Source organism: Delphinapterus leucas, chromosome 9, assembly GCF_059928025.1.
Source record: "Delphinapterus leucas isolate spDelLeu-1000000601 "Yukka" chromosome 9, BTC_Dleu_Yukka2, whole genome shotgun sequence".
Taxonomy (NCBI): Eukaryota; Metazoa; Chordata; class Mammalia; order Artiodactyla; family Monodontidae; genus Delphinapterus; species Delphinapterus leucas.
In genome coordinates, this window is record NC_143137.1 from 82504797 (window position 1) to 82531285 (window position 26489).

General features: G+C 35.6%; 1 protein-coding gene across 10 annotated transcripts in view; it reads right to left on the reverse strand.

Annotated features, from left to right (window-relative positions):
- LOC111164621 (platelet glycoprotein 4) overlaps window positions 1-26489 on the reverse strand; it is a 148467-nt gene that overhangs the window by 6419 nt on the left and 115559 nt on the right. For all 10 annotated transcript variants that reach the window (XM_022554389.3, XM_089917761.1, XM_022554383.3 and 7 more), the window contains 9 exons: window positions 25533-25621; window positions 24839-25047; window positions 13955-14115; window positions 9703-9850; window positions 8759-8938; window positions 7225-7316; window positions 5105-5151; window positions 1893-1962; window positions 839-1026 (listed from right to left, as the gene is read on the reverse strand). In XM_022554389.3, coding sequence (XP_022410097.1) covers window positions 839-1026; window positions 1893-1962; window positions 5105-5151; window positions 7225-7316; window positions 8759-8938; window positions 9703-9850; window positions 13955-14115; window positions 24839-24958 — 1006 coding nt within the window. In that variant the 5' untranslated portion in view covers window positions 24959-25047; window positions 25533-25621. The remainder of the gene's footprint in view (window positions 1-838; window positions 1027-1892; window positions 1963-5104; window positions 5152-7224; window positions 7317-8758; window positions 8939-9702; window positions 9851-13954; window positions 14116-24838; window positions 25048-25532; window positions 25622-26489) is intronic.

Consider the following 26489-nt stretch of genomic DNA (forward strand, 5'->3'; position numbering starts at 1 on the left):
AATAAAATATAAATTTCTGCATCATCCTACTAACCATTCAGTTGATGTCTGTCGTTTATCCCTTAGGTGTTTATTTTCAATATGTAATGCTTAGCTGCTGAACACAAAGTTACAACCATATACCTTCATGTTTCAGGCAGTAGTATGTCTATGGACTGAGAATTTATTGAAGAGGCTTTTCTTTCTTTATTCTCACCCATTCCAATATGAAGAAGGTGAGCAAAATAAGATAGACTCCAAATTTCATGTCTGAGTCAATTCTTGTCTCAGACACCCTGAAATATACTTATTTTAATTTACCATTTTCTAGGGTAGAAAAGGTTAGAAAAACGTCAGATGGGTAAGTTAGGATGCTCAGAATATTCTGGGAACTATTTTCATTTTACCCTAAATCTATAAGGAGCACAGGGATTCTGCACAGCAAAGAAAGCCATCAAAAAATGAAAAGGGTATCTATGGGATGGGAAAAAAATATTTGAAAAATGCATATCCCATAAGTGATTAACATCCAAAATATATAAAAAATTCACACAACTCAAAAAAATAAGCAACCCAATTAAAAAATGAGCAAAGGACCTGAAGAGACATTTTCCAAAGTAGCACTCGGAAATATCAGTAGGGCTTTACCTAATAATAACTAAGTTTTGCAACACTGAAACGACTGGGACCTTGATTGACAGCGGTACAAAAATCAAAACAAAAATATCCTACCACCACCTTTACTTTCTGCCCTTATTGCTTTCACACTTTAAATTTTTGGTGAAAAGGATTCCTGGGTGAAGTTTAAAGAAAACTACAAATTATGGCATGGATTGTGCCATCGAGAACTTTTACTCACCGTCTTTGCATTTGCCAATATCTAGCACACCATATGAAGTACAATTTTTGGAGATAATTTTTTCTGTGCAGAAACAGTGATTGTCTGGATTTCGAAGTGGAGATGCGAAAGCCAAGGATGGAAGAATAAATCTATACACAGGGATTCCTTTCAGATTAATTTCGGCTCCAAACACAGCATAGATTGACCTAAACACAGATAAAGATCTTCATTTATACTGAGGACATTTCTCAGAGTTTCCTTTATAGATTAAATATTTATATGACTCCCTCAAGTCCTCTATTTGTGCCCAATTTAAATTAAAGAAAAATAAAATTTCAATCTTCTACAACTTAATCCTGGAGAGGAAGGCTGCTCACATGCTGGGGTGCGTGCATATGGGTTTTGATATGTCTCCTACACTCCTGCATTTACCAAGTGTCCACCATAACCCCGGCAACATACCGGGACTCAATACATGTTTTCTAATCCCCTGTTAATTCTAGTTGAAGAAATGCTGCTCTTTTCAGTTTTACAGATAAGGAAAAATTCAGAGATATTAAATGCTTACCCACACCACAAGCGTTTAGAAACAGGGCTAGGATTCAAGGATATCGGTGTGTGTGTGCGCCAATGCTTTTGTAATAGCTGCTAGGCACCATCAATTTGAAAAGATGCTATACTGTCTGTAGAGCACATTAACATAGCCCTGTGACTGTGGTATCATCCTCTTTGGACATCTTTACAAAGACTGAACATGCCTTTCTAGACTTGACTGTTACTACACATACTACTAGTTTAGTAAAAGAATGAAAATATAGTCCTCGCTTAGAAATAACAAAGAAGAAAATGATTTGCAAAATATCCTCCTACATCTTTCAATTTTTTAAAGACTTATGAACACATTATGAATTCCATATTATATTTCTTCTTAATACATCAAGAAAAAACTTCCCTAAATGTACTTTATTTTTCTCAAATAACATGATTATTAAGTATGAGCTTCTTGGTCTGTGTTTTATCTCTTAGGTAAAGAACTGTGACTTCGAGAAATACATCAATGTCTTTGTCTTACCTGCAAATGTCAGAGGAGAAGAACTGCAATACCTGGGTCTTCTCAATGAAAGGTGGAAATGATGCTGCATCTGTTTAAAAGCCAAGCCAGTGGCAAGGGATTAGGTGTAATGTGTGTCCTAGACAAATCTAGAAATCTCGATTCCAGCAGGGTTAAGAGAAATAAAATGCAAACTGTATATATAGTATTAAAATTTTCCGGTAGCCACACTTTAAAAATGAAAAAAGTATCTGGTATATTTTATTTAACCCAATATATCCAAAATACCATCCTTTTAAATACAATCAATATAAAAATTAACAAAAATCTCAAATCCAGTGTGTACTGTATACTTACAGCACATTTCAGTTTGTACTAGCTGCATTTCAAGTGCCGAATTGTGACATGTGCTAGCAGCTACCACATTGAACCAGTCTGTACACTGTACACAATCACTGGTATTCAATTTCATACTAAATTTTCCCACTCCTTAAAAATTAATGAAAGTTACAAAACAATGGCAAAATCGCACGTTGTTAAAACTGTGATTGTGTGTTTTGAAATCCTCCACCTATCAGTAGAGTAGCACTTTTCTTACCTTGAGGTTCCTTTAGAACTCATTTTGGTAAATGTTGTTCTTACCTTTAATAACGATTCATTCACCTACCCTAACGTCTGATTAATATTTTTTAAGTCACTTATTGAAGTTCTCTCACTAAACAGGATTCATGCAAGTGGTTGGAAAATGTACACATCAAAATAAAAAGGGCATTTGTTGAGTTTATTGAATCTCTCCTATGGTTATGACCCATGGCACACACTGGATATAAGCAGAAGAAATGAGATTATCCCTCCATTTGCTCCACAAATGAATGTCACCAAAATGAGCCACCACTGAATGTGTCTGTTCAAAACAGTAAGACCTATCCTTCAACTATGAATACCACGCTCTTCTTCTGGTAACTGCACTAACCTTGTGATCTTATTACATTTCATTTATATTTTTGTGGTAAGTGAAATGTAACAGAAGATCTCAATGAAGTTGATACTGACATTGAGAGAATGTTGGGACAACTGCTGTCCCAACATCGTAGCCATTAAAGGAAAAGAATACCTTGAAAAGCTTTAAAAATGATCTGAAATATCATCGAAAATTGTGTCATAATGACACCAGCAATTACCATGGGCCATGACCATAAGATAGCTGATATTAGCAGGGCTCTTTTTTGTAATACATTCAAATGTAAATCAATATTTTCATTTTCTGTCTCTTTAAACTTACTGAAGAAGGTAGAAGAGGTACATCTAAATCATGATAAAAAACACCTTGGAACACTTTCCATTTCATTAGTCTTTTCCCTAGTGCCATAACTAAGAATCTCTTTCACAGGGATTCCATCAGAGTCCTCTGGCCTGTTCAGTCTACCTTTGCTCCTAGTTTGTTTCACTGCTTTTTTATTCTTAGATACTTTTAGCTTCATGCCCGATACACATGTATTTATATTATAGTCATTAACGAACCCTCTAATTCCTTTTTTTTTTTTTTTTTTTTTTTTGCGGTACGCGGGCCTCTCACTCTTGTGGCCTCTCCCGTTGCAGAGCACAAGCTCCGGACGCACAGGCTCAGCGGCCATGGCTCACGGGCCCAGCCGCTCTGCGGCATGTGGGATCTTCCCGGACCGGGGCACGAACCCGTGTCCCCTGCCTCGGCAGACAGACTCTCAACAACTGCGCCACCAGGGAAGCCCTCTAATTCCTCTTTTAAAACTTCTCTACTTCTCTGTTTTGGACAAAGTTTTTAAATATATTTTTAAGCCCATAAACAGTAGTTTACTAGAAGAAGCACAGTATATTTTTCTCTGTGTCTAAGGACTGAAGTTTATGCTTACGAAATTACTAGAGTTAGTGGTATTGGGACACTTGACTACTTGCAGAAATGAACTGCTGAGAAAGGACCTCCTCACCCATCCCCATGACTCAAAGCACTACAAAGCAAACTCAACGTTTGGTTTTGCTCTTTTCTTCTAGAAGAGTGTTAACAAAATTAAATAAACATGCAAAACTCAGCAATACGTTTGTGAAAATGAATATTCTGTTTCCTTTTTATTCCCTGCCTTTTACATAACTTTGTATTTAACATTTTTCATCTTCATTATATTACCTTCCTATAAAGTATTGTCTCACTGGCTTTGTAAACATTATACTCTGCTTCTGCTTCTTAGCAGCTGAAAGTTCACCTCTGATTTTAATTACCTCATGGGATTCGATTCCCATTGCTTTTTACAATCAATTCTTTTTTTATGCTATTTTTATTTTTTTAATATTTTTTATTTATTTTTTTTGCGGTACGCGGGCCTCTCACTGTTGCGGCCTCTCCCGTTGCGGAGCACAGGCTCTGGACGCGCAGGCTCAGCGGCCATGGCTCATGGGCCCTGCCGCTCCGTGGCACGTGGGATCTTCCCCCACCAGGGCACGAACCCGCGTCCCCTAGCATTGGCAGGCGGATTCCCAACCACTGCGCCACCAGGGAAGCCCTACAATCTTAATTCTTAAAATGACAGGCATATGTGTACTTTTCTTTTTTTTAAGGAGAATAATAAGCTGGATCTACCACACACTAAATCTAAATTCATAGTACTTTCTTTCTTCACAACTCTAATTCAGAATGTTCATTTCTGCATACAGTTTTCATGGTTAGTACACTTATAACCTTGTTTTGTTGCTGTTTTCTCTCTCATTTCTGATCACCTCATTCAAAAATCCGTGGCTCTGTCTTGACAGCTTCACTGATTCTACCTCATATTTAAACCTCAATTTGGATGCATGTTTTACTTTTGTACTTATCTTGATTTTTTAATTCTTTCAGTTTTAAACCATTATGTACACAGTACTTACAAAAGATGCAGACAGTGACGACTACTCTAAAACTTTCTAACCCCTGACTTCTGTGGCCAGGGAGGGAGTTCAATTAAGTAAAGCTTTTATGAAGCAAACATTTCCCCAGGAATGCAGTAAAGGCTCATCTTCAATGGTTAATCTTCAGAAATCCCATCACATTAGACAGGCATTTACTAAGCCTACATAAGAACAGAGACTCTGAATTATGTTGCAGGGATACAAAGATAGGTAAACGCATACCCTCAACCTCCAGAACACTGCAGGTACCCTGGTGGATTTGTGGGAGAAAGGAGTTGGTTTCACTGTGATTATTACCACAGAACAAACGCCCTTACCTGTACCATTAATCATGTCACAATAACTTGGCCAATAGGAGAGATTCCTTAGGAATAAAAAAAAAAAAAAGAAAGAAAATGATCAGTCTCATTTCAAGAGCGTGTTTTCACATTACATTGTCTATTATGAGTCAGTACTCCTGCAAAAATAATATTGATTAGACTAGATGTGTCAAATGCTAGGTTTAAGAAATGTTCTAAGTCATTTGGTCTATGTTTTGTTTGAAGTTTGCATCTTGTTGAGATAAGTGAAGTGCCTGATGCCATTAAGTGGCCAGATTATACAATAAAAGCTGCCAAAAGTTGGTAGTTAGAAACAACTTGGAACAGAGTTCTGCAAAAAGGAAATTGAGAAGCACTTATCAGAAATTTAGCTCTCTACTTAGGGGAAAGTTTTTTTTGTTTTGTGTGTTCAGCTGAATAGGAGGAAAATATTAACCAGATAACTGGTATAAACTCAGTATGAGGGAAGAGGGCAGCGTGGAGGAGGACAGAAAGAAGCAGATGTTTGATCAGTAGAGATTAGAAACATGTAGATAATCAATTTAAGCTTTTCCTCTCTTTTACCTCTTACGTGAGTGGGCATTAAAGTAGGATGGAGTTTGTTAATTTGTACTCTGGTATCTACATAAGATATATGTATCAACGTACATATCTGGAAACAATAAAAACAATAGTAGTGATAGTCTGCACACTCAGCCCCACTTTTTGGTGATGGAAAATGGGTTTTTCACACTCCCAACATACCATCCAATAAGATGTCAAGGCAAGCTGTTGATTCTTTGTTGTTGCTTTTAATTTAATTTTTATACAGCAGATTATTAGTTATCTGTTTTATACATATTAGTGTATATATGTCAATCCCAATCTCCCAGTTCATCCAACCAGCATCACCTCCACTGCTCCTGCTTTTTTAAACAGAGTAAACTTAATCATGCTCAGTCTTGCCATGGTCAGTTAAATTAACCTTGTCATAATCTTAAACTCATGTGAAATTCTTACTCCAATTTGGAGCATTTAGTAACACTCCTCAAAAACTCTCTGTAATATTGAAATAGAGGAAATGCTCACTTGCCTTAATATATAGTGATTTCCCCTAAAATGAGCATTTAGATGTGTTCATTTTCCTCCATTAGAATTTTCAACAAAAATACGTGACTATGAACTCTGTAGAAGAAAAAGGACTACACGAGTGTTTAACAGTTTTAAGCAACTTTGAGATAGGAACGCAGTGTGAGGTAATGTTTACTTAATAAAAATATTTCATCTCTTTTGATTTTGACTATTCTTTGTCAGAAAATCACTGACTTAAAAGTCATTTTAACTTTGAGGAGAAAAGGCTTTTCCCTTGATATTTATTGGGGTTCGTCCTATTTTAGACATATGATGAATAAATTAGGTGTACTCCAGATAAACAGGCACAAGCTAGGGGAAAGTAGGAAATCATGGCTATATGAACATATCTCATTCTACTACTGCTTCACAGGAGGCATGCTCCTTATTTTGAAGTTTAATATGTCAGTTTTAGCACTTGAAGTACTACTTCCCTTATTGCATTGATAAAGTTTTTAAAAGCTAAGTTATCAATATAGAAAATATTTCAAGAAAATTTTGAAGGGGAAAGTCATGAAAGTGTTGGCATGGATTCATTAAGCTTCCACCTTTATAGGCACATTTAGTCATGTCCTTGGAATGAACAAGTTTTATTTGACATGCTCGGTTAAAATAAAAAAAGCAGAAAGATATATTTTCCTACTTACTAGATGAGTTAATGTATTGATTTTCTTCCTTTTCATTTGTGGTTATGTAATTGTATGAGTGCACAATAACGCTGGTTATGCAGCAGAGATGGAAGTAGTTTCTTTAGATTTCTTTATGTAAGAGAACCTATGTATAAAGGTCAACCCTCAGTGGGTCTGACACTCAGCACCTATGCACTAGTGTGACCAGTCGTCACAACTAAAGGGTTAACGCCTGGCAGAACAGGAGTTTCTAGGGCTGAGATACAGGCAGGTCTGTTCCATAGGTTGGTGTCTGTGCATTACCAGTTGTTAAATAAGTTTCTTGCCTGCCTTAGAGTATCCTAGTGACACACACACACACTTTGTGTGAATACTTACTTTTTGCCTTTATATGTGTCGATTATGGCAACTTTGCTTATGTCATCCTTTCCGCTGAAAACTTTATAAACTCCATCTGCAGTATTGTTGTACTGAAAAGATACGTACAAGAAAAAATTACTTCTACAACAAGCCACATTTTCTAAGTTATAAAATATGTAATTAACCTACACATTTCTCAGTGGTTGTTCATAATTTTTTAATATGATTTGAAATATATATATGCAATAAAGTTTTTAAATTTTTGGTCTTTAACATTTTAAAAAGATATAATATAAAAGGTGCCTAGAAATAAGTGCTAGATCCTCAGACAGAAGGAAACGAATAGCAAAGCTGACATCCAACTCTAGCACACTTTTCATAATTAAGCCAGAAAGGCCATCTTAATCACTACTCCTATTTTATTGAGGTGAGGGGATAATGAACAAAACCTATGAGAACAATGACAGATTTCTAGAAGTATTCTCAATGTTATGATCTTTAATAAGATAATAGGTGCTTACAAAATTTAAAGCAGAATTAGCCAAGGAAAGAATTAAGAATATTTGTGTTAAATAATAGTAACCGAATTTATTATCCCTTAAGGCTTTCTATATTCATATTTGATTGATCTATGAACTTGCAATCCTAAAAACCATCTAAAGTAAAATAACAACCACGAACTGGAGAATATAACTAATACGTCATATAGTGCCAAATGAAATCACCGTCATATTTTCAATGCAATAGTCACCTTGTCCTATTTATAATTCAAAACATTATGCTATAACTAAGTACATAACCAAGTTCACGTTTTTCTTTATCTCCAAACTGCCATTTCATGACATTTGTAGATTCCTAGAAGTTCTTATCAACTAATTCTGTGAAAATATGACATTGCTGACTTATCAATCTGCTGTGCAATTTCTGGTGACTTTTAAATTTACATTGAAATAAATTTGTAACAGGTCTAGAGAAGGAAGAATGATATGATGAATACAATTAACAAAAATAAAAATATGGTATTAAACTTGATTTTTTTTTTTTTCGGTACGTGAGCCTCACTGTTGTGGCCTCTCCCGTTGCGGAGCACAGGCTCCGGACGCGGAGGCTCAGTGGCCATGGCTCATGGGCCTAGCCGCTCCACGGCATGTGGGATCTTCCCGGACCGGGGCACGAACCTGTGTCCCCTGCATCAGCAGGCGGACTCTCAACCTACTGCGCCACCAGGGAAGCCCCTAAACTTGATTTTATCAGACAGGAAATCAAAACCAAAAACAGTGTTCAAAGTCTTACCAGCTTATAACCTTATTTTTGACAACTGTATATTTATCTAACAGTGGAAACTTGATTAAATGTGCTAAATTCAGATAAGTAAATTCTCCCAACTAGGAAAACTAAATCCATGTAGGTGGAGACTTTTAAAAACTTAGAACATGTATTCCCATATCAGAAATAGGGTTAACACACTAAATGATAAAATTATGAATTGTCAGTGCCATTATATTTATCCAACTAAAGTCTAACAGTATCAACATTCATACTTTGTACTCACAGGATAAAACACACCAACTGTAGTGGTAATAGGGTATGGAACCAAACTCAAGAATGGATCCTTATAGCCCCACAATAGTTCTTTCAAAGTTCTCTTTTGAAACATAGAAGATTTTGACTTTTTGATAAGTGAATTGAGTACTCCTTGAATAAATACGTTTGGGTAGAGGTGGGGTGCAGCCTGCAAAAAAAAATCACCGTTTAAGACACCAATTGTAGTATCAGATTTTAAACAAATAAATGGAAAATACTAGAATTAAGCTTGATAAAAGTTTTCAACTGTATCTTTAAAATGACTGCCAAATCTTGCCAAGACTAAAAGTGTATTTTTTCTTCATCTCTGAATGATTACATTGCTCTGCCTCAGTGTGAGCCACAGGAAGAAGACTGTCAAAGTTAAATCCTACTTTTTAAAAAATAAAATTTTATTTATTTATTTATTTTTGGCTGTGTTGGGTCTTTTTTGCCGCACAAGGGCTTTCTCTAGTTGCGGAGAGCGGGGGCTAGTCTTCTTTGCTGTGCGTGGGCTTCTCATTGTGGTGGCTTCTCTTGTTGTGGAGTACGGGCTCTAGGCGCATGGGCTTCAGTAGTTGTGGCTCACGGGCTCAGTAGTTGTGGCGTACGGGCTTAGTTGCTCTGTAGCATGTGGGATCTTCTCTGACCAGGACTCGAACCCGTGTCCCCTGCATTAGCAGGTGGATTATTAACTACTGCGCCACCAGGGAAGTCCTAAATAATACACTTTAAATAGTTTTCTAATTCAGTTGATTATTCTATAATCTTGTTATCTTTCCAAATGAGTGTAATTCAAAATAATGCCGTAAGAACACATTTTCATAAAAATAACAAAATAAATGATATCTAATAGTAGTTCTAATCATGAGATTAATTACAGAGGATTCTAGAGTATTTCAAAACCAGTAATTTCGCTGTTTGTCTACTCACTGCTACAGCCAGGTTGAGAACAGTGAAAGTGTCATTCTCGGGTCCAACTGATAGTGAGGGTTCAAAGATGGCACCGTTGGGCTGTAGGAAAGAGACCGTGTGGGTCTTAGAGTCATGGGTTATATTTTCCTTGGCTAGATAACGAACTCTGAAAAAAAAAAGTAAATAAAATTCAAAGTAATTGTTGCAAGTGAACATTAAGTCTCAAATGCCGTTCATTCATACAACAAATAATTTTTGAGTGCACAGACTATGTCAGAAATTAGGCTAAACAAGTGGGTTAAAATGATACATAAGCAAATGCTGAGTTTCTAGCAAATCAGAGAAGGCAGGGAGGGGTGGGTGGGGAGGTGTCTTAGAGGTGCAGAGCAGGGGAGAAGGAGTATGCGTTATTATAGGAGTTTACACAGAGTCTGTGGGAAAACACAGAACAGGTACAAACCCAGGCTTGGGATGGTTATGGGGGGATAATGGACAAGATACAATTCCACACAAGTGGTCTGAATGACAAGGAGAAGTTTAGTTAGGTAAAATAGGGTAGAAAATAACAGGTAGAAGATTAAGGAGTAAGAACATGGTGTAATTTTAGATACGCAAACTTTTCACTATGGTTGGTTTACAGAGTTAGAGTAAGGAGAGTGGTGGAAATAAAGCCACTAAAATAAACAAGATCTCAAACACAAAAGGGTTGTGTCCTGTACTCAGATATCTAGCTTTTTATCCTGAGGGTCGGGAGGAGACAGCAGAGAGGCTGAAGGAGAGGAACAGTAAAAGCACATTTCCGTATATTAGAAAGAATGTTCAAAGTACACAGCCTTTCCAGTACTGGCTTTTTCATAATTTCTGGTATTTTAATCAGAATTAAAATGACTAATGGAATATAATTTCCACTTTAGAGACCATTCCCCTCCATCTCTGCCCCATATATTGTATACTTATGAGTTCTAAGCTCCTGGCTCTAAAATCTCTAGGCAAAGTACCAACTACTTTTTAGGAATGTGGTGAAGGGTTATATATGGAAAAAAATCTTTTGCAAGTATAAGATATTTACTGAGATGCAATAAGGTGGACATTATTCATTGCTCTATCATATATCTGAATGTCTATTATGTGAGGTTCTAATAGTTATCTGTTGTTATCTAACTAAGGTAAAGACTGAAAAAGCATGGGACTGAAATGGAAAAAATAAAACAAACCAAAAACACCTGACCTGATTTCAATCAGGTATAATAAAAATGTAAATTGCTATAACATAGGTAGTATGTGTGTTTTGTATCCCCAAGCAGTGTCTGGTGCATGGTAAGTTCTTCGTAAATATTTTTGAATGAATAAATTTATTGTTCACATTCTTTAAAAAGAGAATTCACAAAAAATTGAAATAGATTTTATTTCTAATGTAATTTCATCAAGCTTTATTATTTATTCTTCTTGGAGTACTGTAGACATGCAAAGAATATAAAAATCTGGAACATCTCCCTGGAGAGTCTATTACTAGTCAATTACTCTTTTCTATTAGATAACTGTCTATTAAAATTAGATTACATATTAACTTTTAAAATTAAAATACTTTAATTTTCAGGATTATATATATGTATGTATATATATATATATATATACATAAAATAATTGAAATAGAAAAATAATTGTGACCCAAATTCTAGTTTACTTAGTTGTACTTACATTGTACCAGTAGATGGCACTGACTAACAGAAAAATCCTTTAAACTGAGGCCTGTGTTTAGAACGTACTTTTAAAAAGAGAACATGAATCACTAAAGTTTTTGTTTAAAAATTAGAATGTATACAGGTTTCAGAAAGTGTTGGTTAATAAGGCCAAAGGGAGGAATTTGCCTCCGATGTTGCTATGTACTCCTGCCAAAACAAAGTAATTAAAAAAAAAAAAAAAGATTGGATCTGAGAATATTCTGAAGGAGTTACCAGGTCTTCATAGAGATGGTGTAGGTTGAAACATATATAATTCAGATCTCTATCCAGGCAATTTTATGCTTTGACCCATGTCACATCTTGTCAAAGTTTCATCAAGCTCACTTTAGCAGCCAAAAGCCAAATAAGCCTGTGGTTTGAGGAGAGACATCCTCCTCCACTTAGAATTTCAACTGAGTTCAGGGTGTAACTGATGGAGAGGCAGGATCACCTCAACACGTGGAAGACTCTCAAACTATTAACTTTTTCGGAAAGGTAAACGTCATTTTCCCATCATTTAAGGCATCCAAGCAGACACTAAGGACCGTTTTGTTGACATCATGAGACAAGATGACTTGTAGTTAATCACAAATTCGTTTAACATTGTTATATAAATAGGAGTTTATTGTTTATGTACTTTAGCTGCAAATCCAACTTCTCTTCTCCAGGTAAATCAATTATATCTAACCCACCCCCTTTCATCCCTTCAAGAGCAAGGTTTAAGCCTCTAAGAATAAAATATGTATTAACTGTCAACTATCAGAGCAGGACTAGGGCAGGATTCAATATTATGTTTAGGTTTTCCACACCCCAATTAATATCTTTAAAAGTAAAAACATAACCCCTCCAAACAAACAAAAAATTAAAAACTGTGATGAGTTCCCAAATTCTAAGTATTCTCTTTTATCACATGTATTCAGTTCTCTCAGGGTATGATTTTTAATCAGTTATGCTTAGATTCTTACTAGGTCATATGTGAATTCTACATTTTCATAGGTACACATCACAGCTAACAACAGTTTTTGGGCGAAGGTATTCATACAGGCTTTTCATAACAACATAAGAACTATAAGACCATGAAAAAATAAAAATATTTTCCAAGGTGAGGTGGTGTTTTGTTTTGTTTTCTGGGTTTTTTTTTTTTTTTTTGTAACAATGAAAACCATGTCTTCTTTGACAGAGCTGTGAATAGTCACAGACCTGTGCCTGGAGACAGGAGACGTGGGGATAATTATTAGGACAGAATAGGCACCAAGGCTCTTGGCAGCTTACGTATCATGTGCTATGGCAGCAGGCATCACCCTCCCAACTACTGTTATTTCATTATATTTGCATGTGAGTTGTCAATCTAGAAATATATTAATGCATGGAAAGGAATTATATAATCATAGACTATCTGAAACAGATAAGAAAGTAAAACTATGAATTAGAAGAAATCATTACAAATATGAAATTTTGTAATAATACTTGATCATGGCATATGAGTAGTTGTATTATTCTTGAGGAAAAACCACTCGTGTATAACAAATGATACAGCAGGATTAGCTATGTTCACATATGGGCACCATAAAGATATTCCTAACACCTGGATAAGGTTAGTGTTTTTAGCACCTCAATCTCCCCTTTTCCTACTCTGATAGTTAGAAAATACACATAGTCTATAATTTACATAGGAGAAAATGTACACAAATATCTAAGAGTTACCTGTTCCTAGGTTTGTGTGAACATGGACAAATCATTTCACTTACCCTGGTATCAGTTTGTTTTTAAATTTACAAAATGAAAAGTTCTGGCTAATTATTTCCCCCTACTTCCAATAGGCTATGATTCTATTCAAAAGTATGTTAAGGCATGTAGATAAAGGTATAGCTTATTCAGTCTCAGTACTGAAGAAAACATAAGAATGAAACTACTGAATAAATACAAACACCCACATGACCTGGAAATTAGTTTGAATAGAAGTCCTTAGCAGGTATTGTAGTTAGGTAGAAACAGTTTAATGCTGCGGTTCTCAGAATTGAGTGTGTATTGCAGTCCCCCAGAGTACTTGTAAAACTCATTACTGGGGTCTAAACCAAGTGTCTCTGATTCATTTGGTCCAAGAGAATTTGCATTTCTACTTAGTTTCCAGGAGATGCTGATGTGGCTGGTTCAGGAGCCACCCTTGGAGAACCACTCATATAACCTACACTTTCAATTTTAGGATTTCAAAGTACTCTGGTTTTAAAATTGTGATAGATGGTTTTCTATTTAGCATGCATATTTTAGACTTGTTGAAAATATATGCCACAAGTGTAAAACTCCTGTAACTTCCTAAATGTAGGTCAGTTAATTGGTGCTGGTAAATTCATAATAAAATATATATTTCTTATCATCATTAAATCCTTAGATTAGGCTTTTGTATAGGCAGAAACAGAATATTTCAATATATGTTAATGGCAAGAAAATAATAAGTACATTTCAATACAATGGCAGTTGTCAAGTGGAAGCTTTTTCAGAAACACATATGGTCAAGGAAAGAATGCCACTTTTTATGGGTACTTGCTCACCTGTACGTGTAAGGACCTCTTTGCTTAACTTTAATTTTGCTGCTGTTAACTGCCACATCCTCTGGATTCTGCACATCAAAGATCCAAAACTGTCTGTAAACTTCTGTGCCTGTTTTAACCCAGTTTTTAAAAGCAAGTGTACCTTCTTCAAGGACAGTTTCCTATGAAAAAGAAAACAAGTTTGGGTTATTTCTTTGTAGTAAATATGGGCACTTGTGGGAGTTTAAAACCATTAATGAGTTAGTGAAAGAACCAAGCTCAATTATCTTGTTTGTGAGAACCTCTGCAACCTGCCACAGGTTGCGACAGAAATGTTTTCAACACATTTGATAGCAATCTCTTTTCGTCAACCTTTTACAAAGAGAATCAGTGTCTAATATTGCAGACCATGTCTGTCGATTGTAAGGCCAACCATTAGCAAGCTTTAGAGTGACTTTATGGCAACATTGCAACAGCTTATAACACAATTTATTAAGCTAATTTAAAGCTTTTCCCAAAATTTATTATCAGGCTGAATATTAACTTCTCTTCTGCCCTCAGTGAGATGGATTGAAGAGGCAAAACAGAAAAACTGAGAGAAAATTCTAGTGGTATTGGAAGCTTTTTCACTTTCTTCAAAAGTTGGATACTTCAGGGGAAAATCACTTAATATCTTTTAAATTAAGAAAAACACAAATTTGACTTCTCCCCTTCAAAACCCTGCTAAATGAGGCTTTCCCAACTCTCAATACATTTGCAGAAACCTACTAGTACATGTTTCCAAAAATTACAAGTTTAATCCATTATTATTAGGTTAATACTTTTTTTAAAAAAAGGATGAAATAAGGAAGTTTTCATGTTATCCTTTTGTGAAATCCATTAAAAATCTTTGATGATCCTTGTAATAAAGATAGACAGATAGGAAAAATACCAATGACAGAATCAGAAAACCCTACATTAGAAATCTCTCTTGTGCTTCAGGAGTTGGGACTGAGTAGAAAGTCACCAAAGCCCTTGGGTCAATTTCAGTATCTGTAAAACGAGGGAATTATCATAGATGCTCTCCTGGATTCCTTCCAAGGCTTTCACTCTCTGGGCAGGAAGCCGATGAAGCTCTAGTAGCTAACACAGACAAAGGTGACTTTGTAGCAGGCAGTGTTTCCAAGTAAGCACCTTGGGAGGAATGCCCAGGTGTAAAGCTCCAACTTACCTTGCTGCCAGAGGAAGAGGAAGGAAAGTATTTCACACATAATGAGCCTAATAAGACCTAGGAATACAGGGACAATCTGACTTCTTTGTTTCTGTCACCTGGAAGCATCAATTCACAGAATGATGGATCAGGAAAGGACATTGGACATTAGCACATTTTCTAGGAGAGCGTGCTGAGGCTCTGAGAAACCAGGTGTCTGGCTCAAGGGTAACTGAGGCAAATACCTAGAAGTAGAATCATGACGAGGATCCTAGTCTCTGACCCTTAGGCTGGTCCTCTTTTACACCGTGTTTTTACTATTTTTTGTTCCTGTCACCTCTGCACTTAGTTGGTAGAAGTCAAGTTAAGTTTCATATCTTCAGGAAACTTTACTTATTACTTAGTGGAGAGAATAAGGGAATTCCTTAGAGAAGAACAGGACATCAGCTAAATAAAATGCCTTTACAAAACCCTGTGCCGTTGCAATCATTGCTGTTGCAATGCAATTGGAGCTGCTAAAGCGATGTTAGATCTTCTTACTTTTTACAAGCAATTGTCCTTGAAAATCTTTTTATTTGCTCCTAAAAAGTCTATTTCCATAGCAAGCTCAAAATTAAGACAAAATTGTGTACAGATAAAGTATTAATGCTATTCTTTTAAATGTAAAGGTGTTTACCCTAAATGATGGGGCTTTTGAAGCTGAAATCTATATGGAAGCTGAAAGCTATGTTAATTTACCCATTTCAAGAGACTTTATGAGGGGGAAACACACACAAACATACACACATACACATAATTACTCTCACCCTATAGAATGTTAAGGACTAATATATATAGTATCAATTGTTTATCATGTACCTCTCAAGGCACGTTTTATTTCAGTTCTTAATGAAAGGAACTCAGTAATGTACTTGGCAGGACAGAAAACTCCCTAACTCTGATGCTTGTGCATTTCATATCAAAAGACATTGTAACTGTATCATGCCTTTCTTCTAACGCCATGAATTACTTTGTCTTATTTGTTGACCTAGAGATTTTTTTTAATGGGGAAATTGAAACACAAAGAGTTGAAATGAATGCATTGAATTACTAGCTTTAGAATTAGGGTCATCTAACCCCATCCAGTTTTTAGAAACAGAAGTGGGTCCTAGAGAAGCAGATGTCTGATTCAATGTTGTATGACAATTTAGTAGTAGATAATGGAGAATCTGGCATTTCACTCCAATCTTGTGTGGTTTCCGTAACACCATGGTTTGTTCAGAGACACAGAGAAAAATATTGAAGCAGTCACAATAGGAATGAATTTCTTCTGATCCTAACATTATCAAACGTACTAAAAAACTGTAGAGGCCTCTGACTACCAAGGCTAAATATATCATAAGTTCCTGTAAAAGGAGCAAAAGTTTTTATGTTCTTTGTGAATTTAGGAGGCCTTGATTTTAAGTTGACTTTGGACTCTCTACCCCATTTTGCAGATCTTTTACTAAATTTGAAGTACAAAGGTGATAATTATGTGTACAGAAAAAGTAATATAATTTAACATCCTCTCACTTGGCTAATATGTACATCAGTATCTGTCCCTGACTTTAAGTGTTCAGACTATCCAGTCCTAGTAATGAGTGGATACCAGCCTGATGACTGCTACATGACAGGGTCTCCAGCTGGGTTTAAAGCCACGTACCTTGAAACTTCTGTTTTGCTACATTAATTTAAAGGTAGATATATGCGTCTGTAATGCCCTCTATCTAGTCACCTGGTCACTTGATTATTGCTGTTACGGGAAAATAGTACTCATCAACTTTAGTGCAACTATTAAAATGCCCTTGATATCTTCCTATGCCTGAAGTATATAGAATACATACGTAGAAAATATATTGTCCCATTTCTCAGGGCTCTTACAGAGTACCAAGAGACGGAATCGTATATAGCAGATCTTTTTTTTTTTTTTGGCCACGTCACGTGGCACGCAGATCCCAGTTCCCTGACCAGGAATCAAACCTGCGCCCCCTGCAGTGGAAGCGCACAGACTCCTAACCACTGGACCACTGGGGAAGTCCAAGAGATTTTAATCTATGAGTAGATTTCCTTAGCCTACTCCCAGCCTGACCAAGTATATTGGCTTCTTCACTCAAAGCCTAGAGTGAAGTGGTTAACAATGAAAAAGATGCTATGAGTTTGATTCCCAGTTTGGTCACATGCTAACCAGTTAAACCTGGGCAGGTTATTTAATTTCTTTGTACCTCAGTTTCCTTATCTGTAAAATAGGGATACTAATAATAACATTAGATTGAACTATATGAAATTAGTATTTTTGAAAGTCAAAATAAGTGGAATATGGTGTAATTAAATATTTATCCTCATGGGTTATTGTAAGAATGAATAAATGTGAGCATCAGAACAGTGTTAGCACATTCCGTAAACACTGACTATTATTATTACACAAATATTCTCCACCCCTTAGAGGGAGAACTCTCATCTCACTTACTTTCCAGATTGCTTTAACTACTTCGTTCATAGGATTCCTGTCTAAACCAGTCATCTGGCAAGAACTCATGTAAAATCCTGTGACACTACTTTTTCTATTTAATCACTTTTCTATTTATTCTCCATCCAGTGAAATCAAAACTTCCCTAAAAAGCAGAAACATACTGAAAAGAGTCTTTGTCCTCTCCACTCACTATTACAATTTGTTCTGTTTAGGACCAGTTACAAGCAGTCTTCCCATGTTCAAAAAATATTCTCCTATGTGTGTACATGATGCATATGTGTGTGTGTGCGTGCTGAGAGAGAGAATGAATTAGAATATTAGTACCAGTTGTGTTGAGAGTCAAAAAGTGGTTTTAGTCTCAGGTTATCAAGTCAACAATTAAACCACAGAATAACATTTGGTGAAATGGATCAGATTTAATGTGTTTCTGAAACTCAGAAATCAGCTGTCAAGAGTTTATGTAAGAACCTAAAATGGGAGATTTTGTATTTGGCATGAAAAGTAAACTATGTTGATATTAAATTGGGCTAGAGGAAGAAAATTACACATGCTGATCTGCTTTTTCTTAAAACATTTTAAAGTGATTTTATTATTGGAGCTAATATGCAAATATATGTGTTTATAACATGTTATTCTGCTATTTAAATTTATAATTTGTTTTAGGTTATTTCATGTTCTCATATATTATCATTAAATTTAAAACAAATGCTACCATCTTTAACAACCTATACTTCTGGCACATTTTTTTAGCTTTTTAGATACTATAATAATGTAAAAACTATTTTATCATATCTGGAAATGCTCTAAGCATATATTATGAAATTAATATAAATATAAATTAATTTTACTATTAAATATGTACTGTTGATTTGAAATTCTAGTCGTTTTAATGAACATAAATAATTGTTATTTCAATTTATTTTATCTGGAAGCACTTTTTTGGCTACTGAAGGATCATTCTTTTCAAGAATGGGGGAAGGAAATGATGGTATAATTGAATGATGGTATAATTGAACATTAGTTTTTAATTGGAAATAAAGGTATCTTTAATTTCCTTCTTGGTGTTCTACAGTTAATATCATAGGGAAATTAAATTAAAATTATTTTAAATTGCCTATGTTATATAATATTCACCAAACATATATCAAGTGGCATTAACAGTGTCAAGTGATAAGTTAATCTTTGTAAATGGTGGCAGAACTTCGACCTTTTTCTGAAGTCCTTTGGTAGTTTCTACTCTCCACATTCATGGCAGCTCATGCCATTGACTTTTAGTGTGTCTAGCAAGAGTGCATAAACCTGCTGGGCCCACACAAATCTACTAGGAATCAAAGTCTAAAATACTGGTAAAAAAGTTTCCAGTTATAATGCATAAAAAGCACAAAGTCCCTAAAAAATATCCCTTGGAAATAACGAGTAAAGAAATACATATATATATATACATATACACGCACACACATATACACATGAAGTAAAATGTATGGACTAGTTTAGGCCATTTCAAAGGCTGGTGTCCGGTGCCATCTTTTAGAACTGGAAGGTATCACAGAGTCCCAATTCTATATTTAAAAATTAGATAACAACATGATATGATTTTCTGATCTTTTTAAATTAAGCACTTCTTTTTTTTTATGGTGCTTGTATACAGGTAATAACTTTGCCAATTTGCTACTAGTCCGTTAAATAAAGCAAGTAATCTGCAATGAGTTTCAATTGTAGACAAAACTGACCAGTAGTAAAACTTGTATATATTTGTAAAATAACAGAATTAACCTAAGTGCTCTGAGTCAGTGGTAAGATACTTGGCTCTCTGGGATTACACATAATTCAAAGATTTGACTTATATTGCATGCCGAACAGATATATATGCCAATCTCATTAAAAAAATAATTTTTTAGGGCTTCCCTGGTGGCGCAGTGGTTGAGAGTCCGCCTGCCGATGCAGGGGACATGGGTTCGTGACCCGGTCCGGGAAGATCCCACATGCCGCGGAGCGGCTGGGCCCGTGAGCCATGGCCGCTGAGCCTGCGGGTCCGGAGCCTGTGCTCCGCAACGGGAGAGGCCGCAGCGGTGAGAGGCCCGTGTACCGCAAAAAAAAAAAAAAAAAAAAAATTAATAATAATAATTTTTTAAACTAAATAAAAAAGAAACAGTTTTATTTAAATAAAGAAAAAGTCCCAGCATCTTTACATGATTCAAATGGGCAAGATCATCATGGATATGTGAACATCTGCGAGCAAACTCAGGCTTAGTCTTAAATGTACCACACAGCCCCTAACCATTGAAGGGATTCCGATGATGTCTTAGTCTGTGGATATTGAGCTGGGTTACAATGTAAACCAAAGATTGCAGATAACCCTCATTTCAAAAACAAGAAGGGAAAACACTCTATTTATTTATTTTATCCCTGCTTTGTTACCCTGCCCTAGTGAAATTATACTTTCAAAGTCATTACTGACCATGTTCTAACCATTATTTCCTTAATTTTCATCTGCCTGAGATCATTTTATTCTTTCCCTGAAAATTGGCTTCCTATTAACTTCCCAAAAAATGCACTCTATTGTTTTCATTGCTTCATATAAAATAATTTTACCCTTTTCTGTTTTTGTCTTCCTACCTACCTCTGAATGCACATATCCTATAGTAATTTCTCTGCCCTTTTGTCTCTATATTCAAATTCTCCTTAAGCAAATCTACTGTTTAGTTTTATCTGTATTCTCTATAATAATGATCAAATCTCTTGAGCTCTGACCTCTGAAATATACACTGATGTTCGTATCAAATCGCTTATAAAATGTCTGTTTTTTATTCTTCTAAGGTATACATTTCTGTCAATAACAACTGGACATCTTGCAGTTTGTTCTTTTTACTCCTCTCTCTCCCTGTTTAGTCCCTCTATCCCATTGCATCCCATCACCCATCAGTTCTATGTACTCCACCACACTAAACCAGAGTGCCTTTTGTTACGTGCAGACTGTGCAAAGATCTTTCTAAAGGGAGTCTTAAATTCTCCTTGAAAGTGGTCATGTCCTACATAGCGCTTCCTGTTTTTGGTCTCCTCACTTTCCAGTACATTCTATTGTAGAATTATAGAGTACAAAACTGTGTAAATCATCTAGTCTCTCCCTTCAGATGGCCTAGGTATGGAAACTAACTCGTCCTCCTTTTGGCTAGGTGAGCTGGCAAGTTGATTTAGGGTCTTGTGACTGTAAAATGGGTAAAATAATAGTACCTTCTCATAGATATTTCTGAAGATTAAATGAATTAGTATATATGCAGCTCTTAGTAGGACTAAATAAATGCTTTATTAGTATATAGTATGGTATATTAGTATGTATGGTATATAGCATATTAGTATATAGTATATTTGATATCAATCTCTGAATGCAGATTTTGTTGTATCTAACACCTACCAGAAAACATAAACCATCTACTATTGCCTATCATTTCATTAATTAGTCTTCTAACTGATGTTCAAAGCTTCCTAAATCTTACCCCATGTTATTATTTTTCTAATTGTCTCTCCTGTTAATCCTATATTTTTGGCACATTTTTTAATATTCCGCCTTCCCTCGTCACAACATTTACTTGCATTTCCACACCTTTTCCCGTAGTATTAAACAGTCCTTTGACACTTTTATTGGAGCCTTCTTTGGACTTTCAAAATTTTGTACTTCAAAATCCAATTCAAATCTCACCTTCTTCCTGAAGTTATTGAATACTCTGAGAAAGTTCTCTTTCTAAATAATATTTATTTTCTACAGTATATGCTTTAGAATTCAATTATAGAGTTTCACAGGTCTCTGTAGTTTTCACAATATGCTTTCCCCAGTTAAAACTTATCTTTCTTGAGATAAATATTTATTTTACTCTCTCTTAGCCTCTATATAAAAGCCAATTTTTGATGACTCAAAACACTTATTTCCTCAGGATTAGCCATTATGAACTTAGAGATAAATAGTAAACAATTAAAATAGATGCTGGCACCTCTCATGCCATCTAACAGGGTCTAAATGAATAATATTGTTGAATAATAAGGAAGAATAGATGATCACTATTCAGCTACAGATGATCAATTATGTATCAAAAAAGTCTTAGTCTAAAATGCTGTGCACTGGAAGATTATTGTCACTTTTCTATTCTGAAGATTTTTCCACAAAATAAGTTATATTCTCTGTGTTAGAACTGATCCTGTTCTCTCGCCCCAGAATATACAGAAGAGAAGCAAGTTTATAGAGCAGAAAGGGTGTTGAACAATGGCAATTCCCTCTCACACTATTAGATTCTCCCCACCTCACCATCACCTGTCTGTCTCTATTGAACTGTATTAAAAATAGGGCTTCCCTGGTGGCACAGTGGTTAAGAATCCACCTGCCAATGTAGGGGACATGGGTTCGAGCCCTGGTCCAGGAAGATCCCACATGCCGCAGAGCAACTAAACCCGTGCGCCACAACTACTGAGCCTGCGCCCTAGAGCCCGCGAGCCACAACTACTGAAGCCCATGCGCCTAGAGCCTGTGCTCCACAACAAGAGAAGCCACCGCAATGAGAAGCCCGTGCACCACAACGAAGCGTAGCCCCTGCTCACCACAGCTAGAGAAAGCCCGCGTGCAGCAACAAAGACCCAATACAGCCAAAAATAAATAAATATATAAAATATAATAATAATAATACCAAGAAAACTGGGAATTCCAAAGAAGGAGATGGAATTTAATGTATGTTTTCAGTTAAATGCATGAGGTTGAAAATTTTGCAGTCTGTTAGCAAGAGAAAGAAGTGACTATACTGTTATTAAGCAAATATAGCATGCAAGTATAGAAACTGTACCTAAACATGTCCTATTTTTTAAAAATCTGTTATACTAAGACAAGTGCTGTAATGGTACAGTGAGAAAAGTTTTTAAATTTAAAGGCTAAGCATTTTAGCTAAACCAAAAAAACACTGGAAAATAGTAACTTCTTGTCCTGGGTAACTAGATTTGAAATTAAATCTTCATATTTATTTGTCAATTAGGTCAGTGCTTTAGTGAAATATAATTGTATATGTTTATACTCCTAGTAAGAGTAAGATGTTAAACATGGATGAATGGATGAGACAGATCAAGGTCTTAGCAGGAACAGAAACTGCAGTATGAGTTGGTAGTCTAGCCCATTTTCAGATTCAGTTCTTGTTGTTCTCCATGTGCACTGTGCTTACTAACGTCTAGACCGCTGACATCTGAATCAGGCTGAGAGCTGAGGCCAGCATTCAGATATGTTTTATTTGGCTAGCACTGTATTTTATTTATTTATTTATTTATTTTTAGTGAATGAAATAATACTTTATAATTTTGATTAAGAGTTAAAGGAATAGAGAACAATTGAATTTGAGATATTCGAGAGAATAGTTTGGAAATTAATCTTTCAGTGTTTACTTTCCATGTTCATACAATGAACTAGGCTTCTATTCAGCCTCACTATACATGAGATGATGCATCACATAACTTTGTATAAGTTGCCACAAATACAGGATACCTAATATACAGTGAATGAAAGAAATTTTGTCAGCAAGACTGCCCTCATAGCTCCATTTCACTTTATATTTGTTTTTCAGTTTTCTTAGATTTTCAATGTATTTATACACAAACTCATTTTGTCTATAGCACTGAAATAGTAAAAAAAAAAAAACAAAAAAAACAAACCAAAAGAATCAAACTTTTTTTTTTTTTTTTTTTTTGCAGTACGCAGGCCTCTCACTGTTGTGGCCTCTCCCGTTGCGGAGCATGGGCTCCGGACGCGCAGGCTCAGCGGCCATGGCTCACGGGCCCAGCCGCTCCACGGCATGTGGGATCTTCCCGGAGCGGGGCACGAACCCGTGTCCCCTGCATTGGCAGGCGGACTCTCAACCACTGCGCCACCAGGGAAGTCCCAAACCTTTTAATAAGAATATCAAAATGTCATCTTTTTTTTTTCTTTCACATATGTACTTTATTTTTCATCAATGGTAAAAAAAAAAAAGCCTAACGTGCTTCACCTTGTAAGATTTTACAAAAAGGGTATATATTTCCAAACATATGTACAACAGATTTTTTTTTTACACAATCAGAGGAACCAACAAAATATCCACAAATGTTGCATGCTAATTGCTCATCAACTAGCTCCACACACTTTTTCACGGTTTTGCTTCACTGTCTTTATCTTCTCTTTGTGTAAAAGCAGTGTAGCATTGTATTTTAAAAATGAACATACATGCCTTTGGGAAGAGCACACACTTTTAAATTCACAATAGTCCTTGTCTTGTTTTTACCTTGTTCTTGGTAGTTCCCCCCCCCCCTTTTTTTTTTTAAACCTTGTCTCCAAACCCCTGAAGCTATTTGAATTTGCCATCCCTGGTTTAGGACTTTAGCAGATCTACTTTTCTTTATTCTAGTCTTCCTTCTCTTTATCAATTAAAGTTGGTGAGTATGAAACTGAATTAGAAGGAACTAGGGTGGGAGATAAATTCTAGTTTGTTGTACAAAGCCTATATATTAAGTCACTTTATTTTTAGTGACTTAACACATAGGTGATTAAATATATTTTAGTCACTTTTATTTTTAGTTTTGTTAAAACTATAGTCAACTTGTTACATATATACTAGGATATGTTCTAAATTACATTTCTGGAAGTACCTTCTAAAAGTCAATTATCTAACTTCATCAATAAGAAATGTTCATAAGACAATCATATATTATTACACATATCATATAGAGCAGTTTACCAAACAGAAATAATTTTTACCAGTTTTACCAAATATTCCTACATCAATATTAAACACAATTTTGTTTAAGTTATATATATATTAAATATGATTTTACTTTTCTCAACATTAATCAAACTGCACCTATTTTATAAATGTACCCTCACAAAATAACACTCATTTCTCATTCAAAAGCTTATCAGCATACTCTGTTGACATAATTAAATGTAATTATTTCTACTTACCTGCATACCTATAATAGTTTTTTATCAGAAATTAAATATTTAGACCTAAGATGACAGTGCATTCATATAGAATATGAATGGTAGAATATACATCATACTGTGACCACTTCTCTATTATGTAGAGTTTCAGTAGTTCACAATCACGTTTATGTTGGAGACACATTATTGCCAGTTACAATGAAATATCAAACAGCCACCCTAAGCCAAAAAGGGATGGAAGATAGAATGAATCAGGACAGCAAGAAATATTCTTGAAATTACTTGTACCTTTTTAATTTTCTTCTCAATAAGCATGTCTCCAACTGGCATTAGAATACCTCCAAACACAGCCAGGACTGCACCAATGACAGCACCAGCGATGAGCCCACAGTTTCGATTGCAGCCCATTTTTCTTGTTCTGGGAAAAAACTAAGGTTCAGCACCTGCTTCTTTCAAACTCCCAAGTCTGATGAAAGTGGTTTCCAAGAGGTCTGGTTCTATCATTAGAAGGAGATCATAAAACATAAGCATAAGTATCATACAAAAAGATCAAAGTACAAGGAAAACACGCAACTGAAACAGATCATTTTGCCAGTTATAAACAGATGCTTTTTTTTTTAAAAAAAATAGAACTTTCTAGGTCTTGTCCTTTCTTGATTTGACCTACCTACCAGTGGTAGAAGTAATAAATAATGTCACATAGAGCAGTTCTTCAAAGTTCTCCTCTTAAAAATTTTCTTTCTATGGATGATTAACATTCTGAAATCTTATCTAAGGAGAATATGCTTACTGTACTCTTGCCCTCTGCTTACTTTGCATCAGCCTGGGACACTTACGGGCATCTTCACCCTCTATCTGGCTTCTCCACCCCAACACAACCATCTGCACCCTAACTGGAGTTCTCCTGCAAACTGAATGTGGGTGGACTGATGTCTATCACATCTAAATGCTAAGCAAGTTTGGTGACAGATGTTTTCTTTACCTTTTTCACAAATAGAGAGATACGGATTTTACAGGAAATGATCTGATGAGTCTCAGAGGAATCAATTCTTGTAATCAATTGTAAGCTATCTGTTAAAACAAAAAAGCATGAGTAAATTGGGAAAATACATTGCCAGAAAATTAGCACTAGACTACTCCCTAATAACATCAAAATTATAATTATTAAAAGAAAATTCCACTTTCATCAATATTGAGTTCATGCCTGCATTCTTTCTTATATACGGTGTTGAAAACATTGAAATATTTTAAAGAAGAGTACTTCATTTTCAATTGTTTTTAACATCTTTATTGGAGTATAATTGCTTTACAATGGTGTGTTAGTTTCTGCTTTATAACAAAGTGAATCAGTTATACATATACACGTTCCCATATCTCTTCCCTCCTGCGTCTTCCTCCCTCTCACCCTCCCTATCCCACCCCTCTAGGTGGTCACAAAGCACCGAGCTGATCTCCCTGTGCTATGTGGCTGCTTCCCACTAGCTATCCACTTTACGCTTGGTAGTGTATATATGTCCATGCCACTCTCTCACCTCGTCACAACCTCCCCCTACCCCTCCCCATATCCTCAAGGAAGTCCATGCTCTAGTAGGTCTGTGTCTTTATTCCCGTCTTACCCCTAGGTTCTTCATGACCTTTTTTTGTTTTCTTAGATTCCATATGTATGTCCATCAACAGATGAATGGATAAAGAAGATGTGGCACATACATACAATGGAATATTACTCAGCCATAAAAAGAAAATTTAGTCAATTTCTTTTTTTAGTAACTGATTTTTAGGTAGTCTAAAGGTGAAAAGACTTTAAAGAAAACATGTAGAGGATGTCTAGTTTCTGTGATAGGCACTGCTTTCTTGCTGGTCTCACATATATATATTTTAACATATTCAAGGGCAATATTGTTCATTTTGTCATGGGCAACTGAGTCATGCCAGTTCTGTT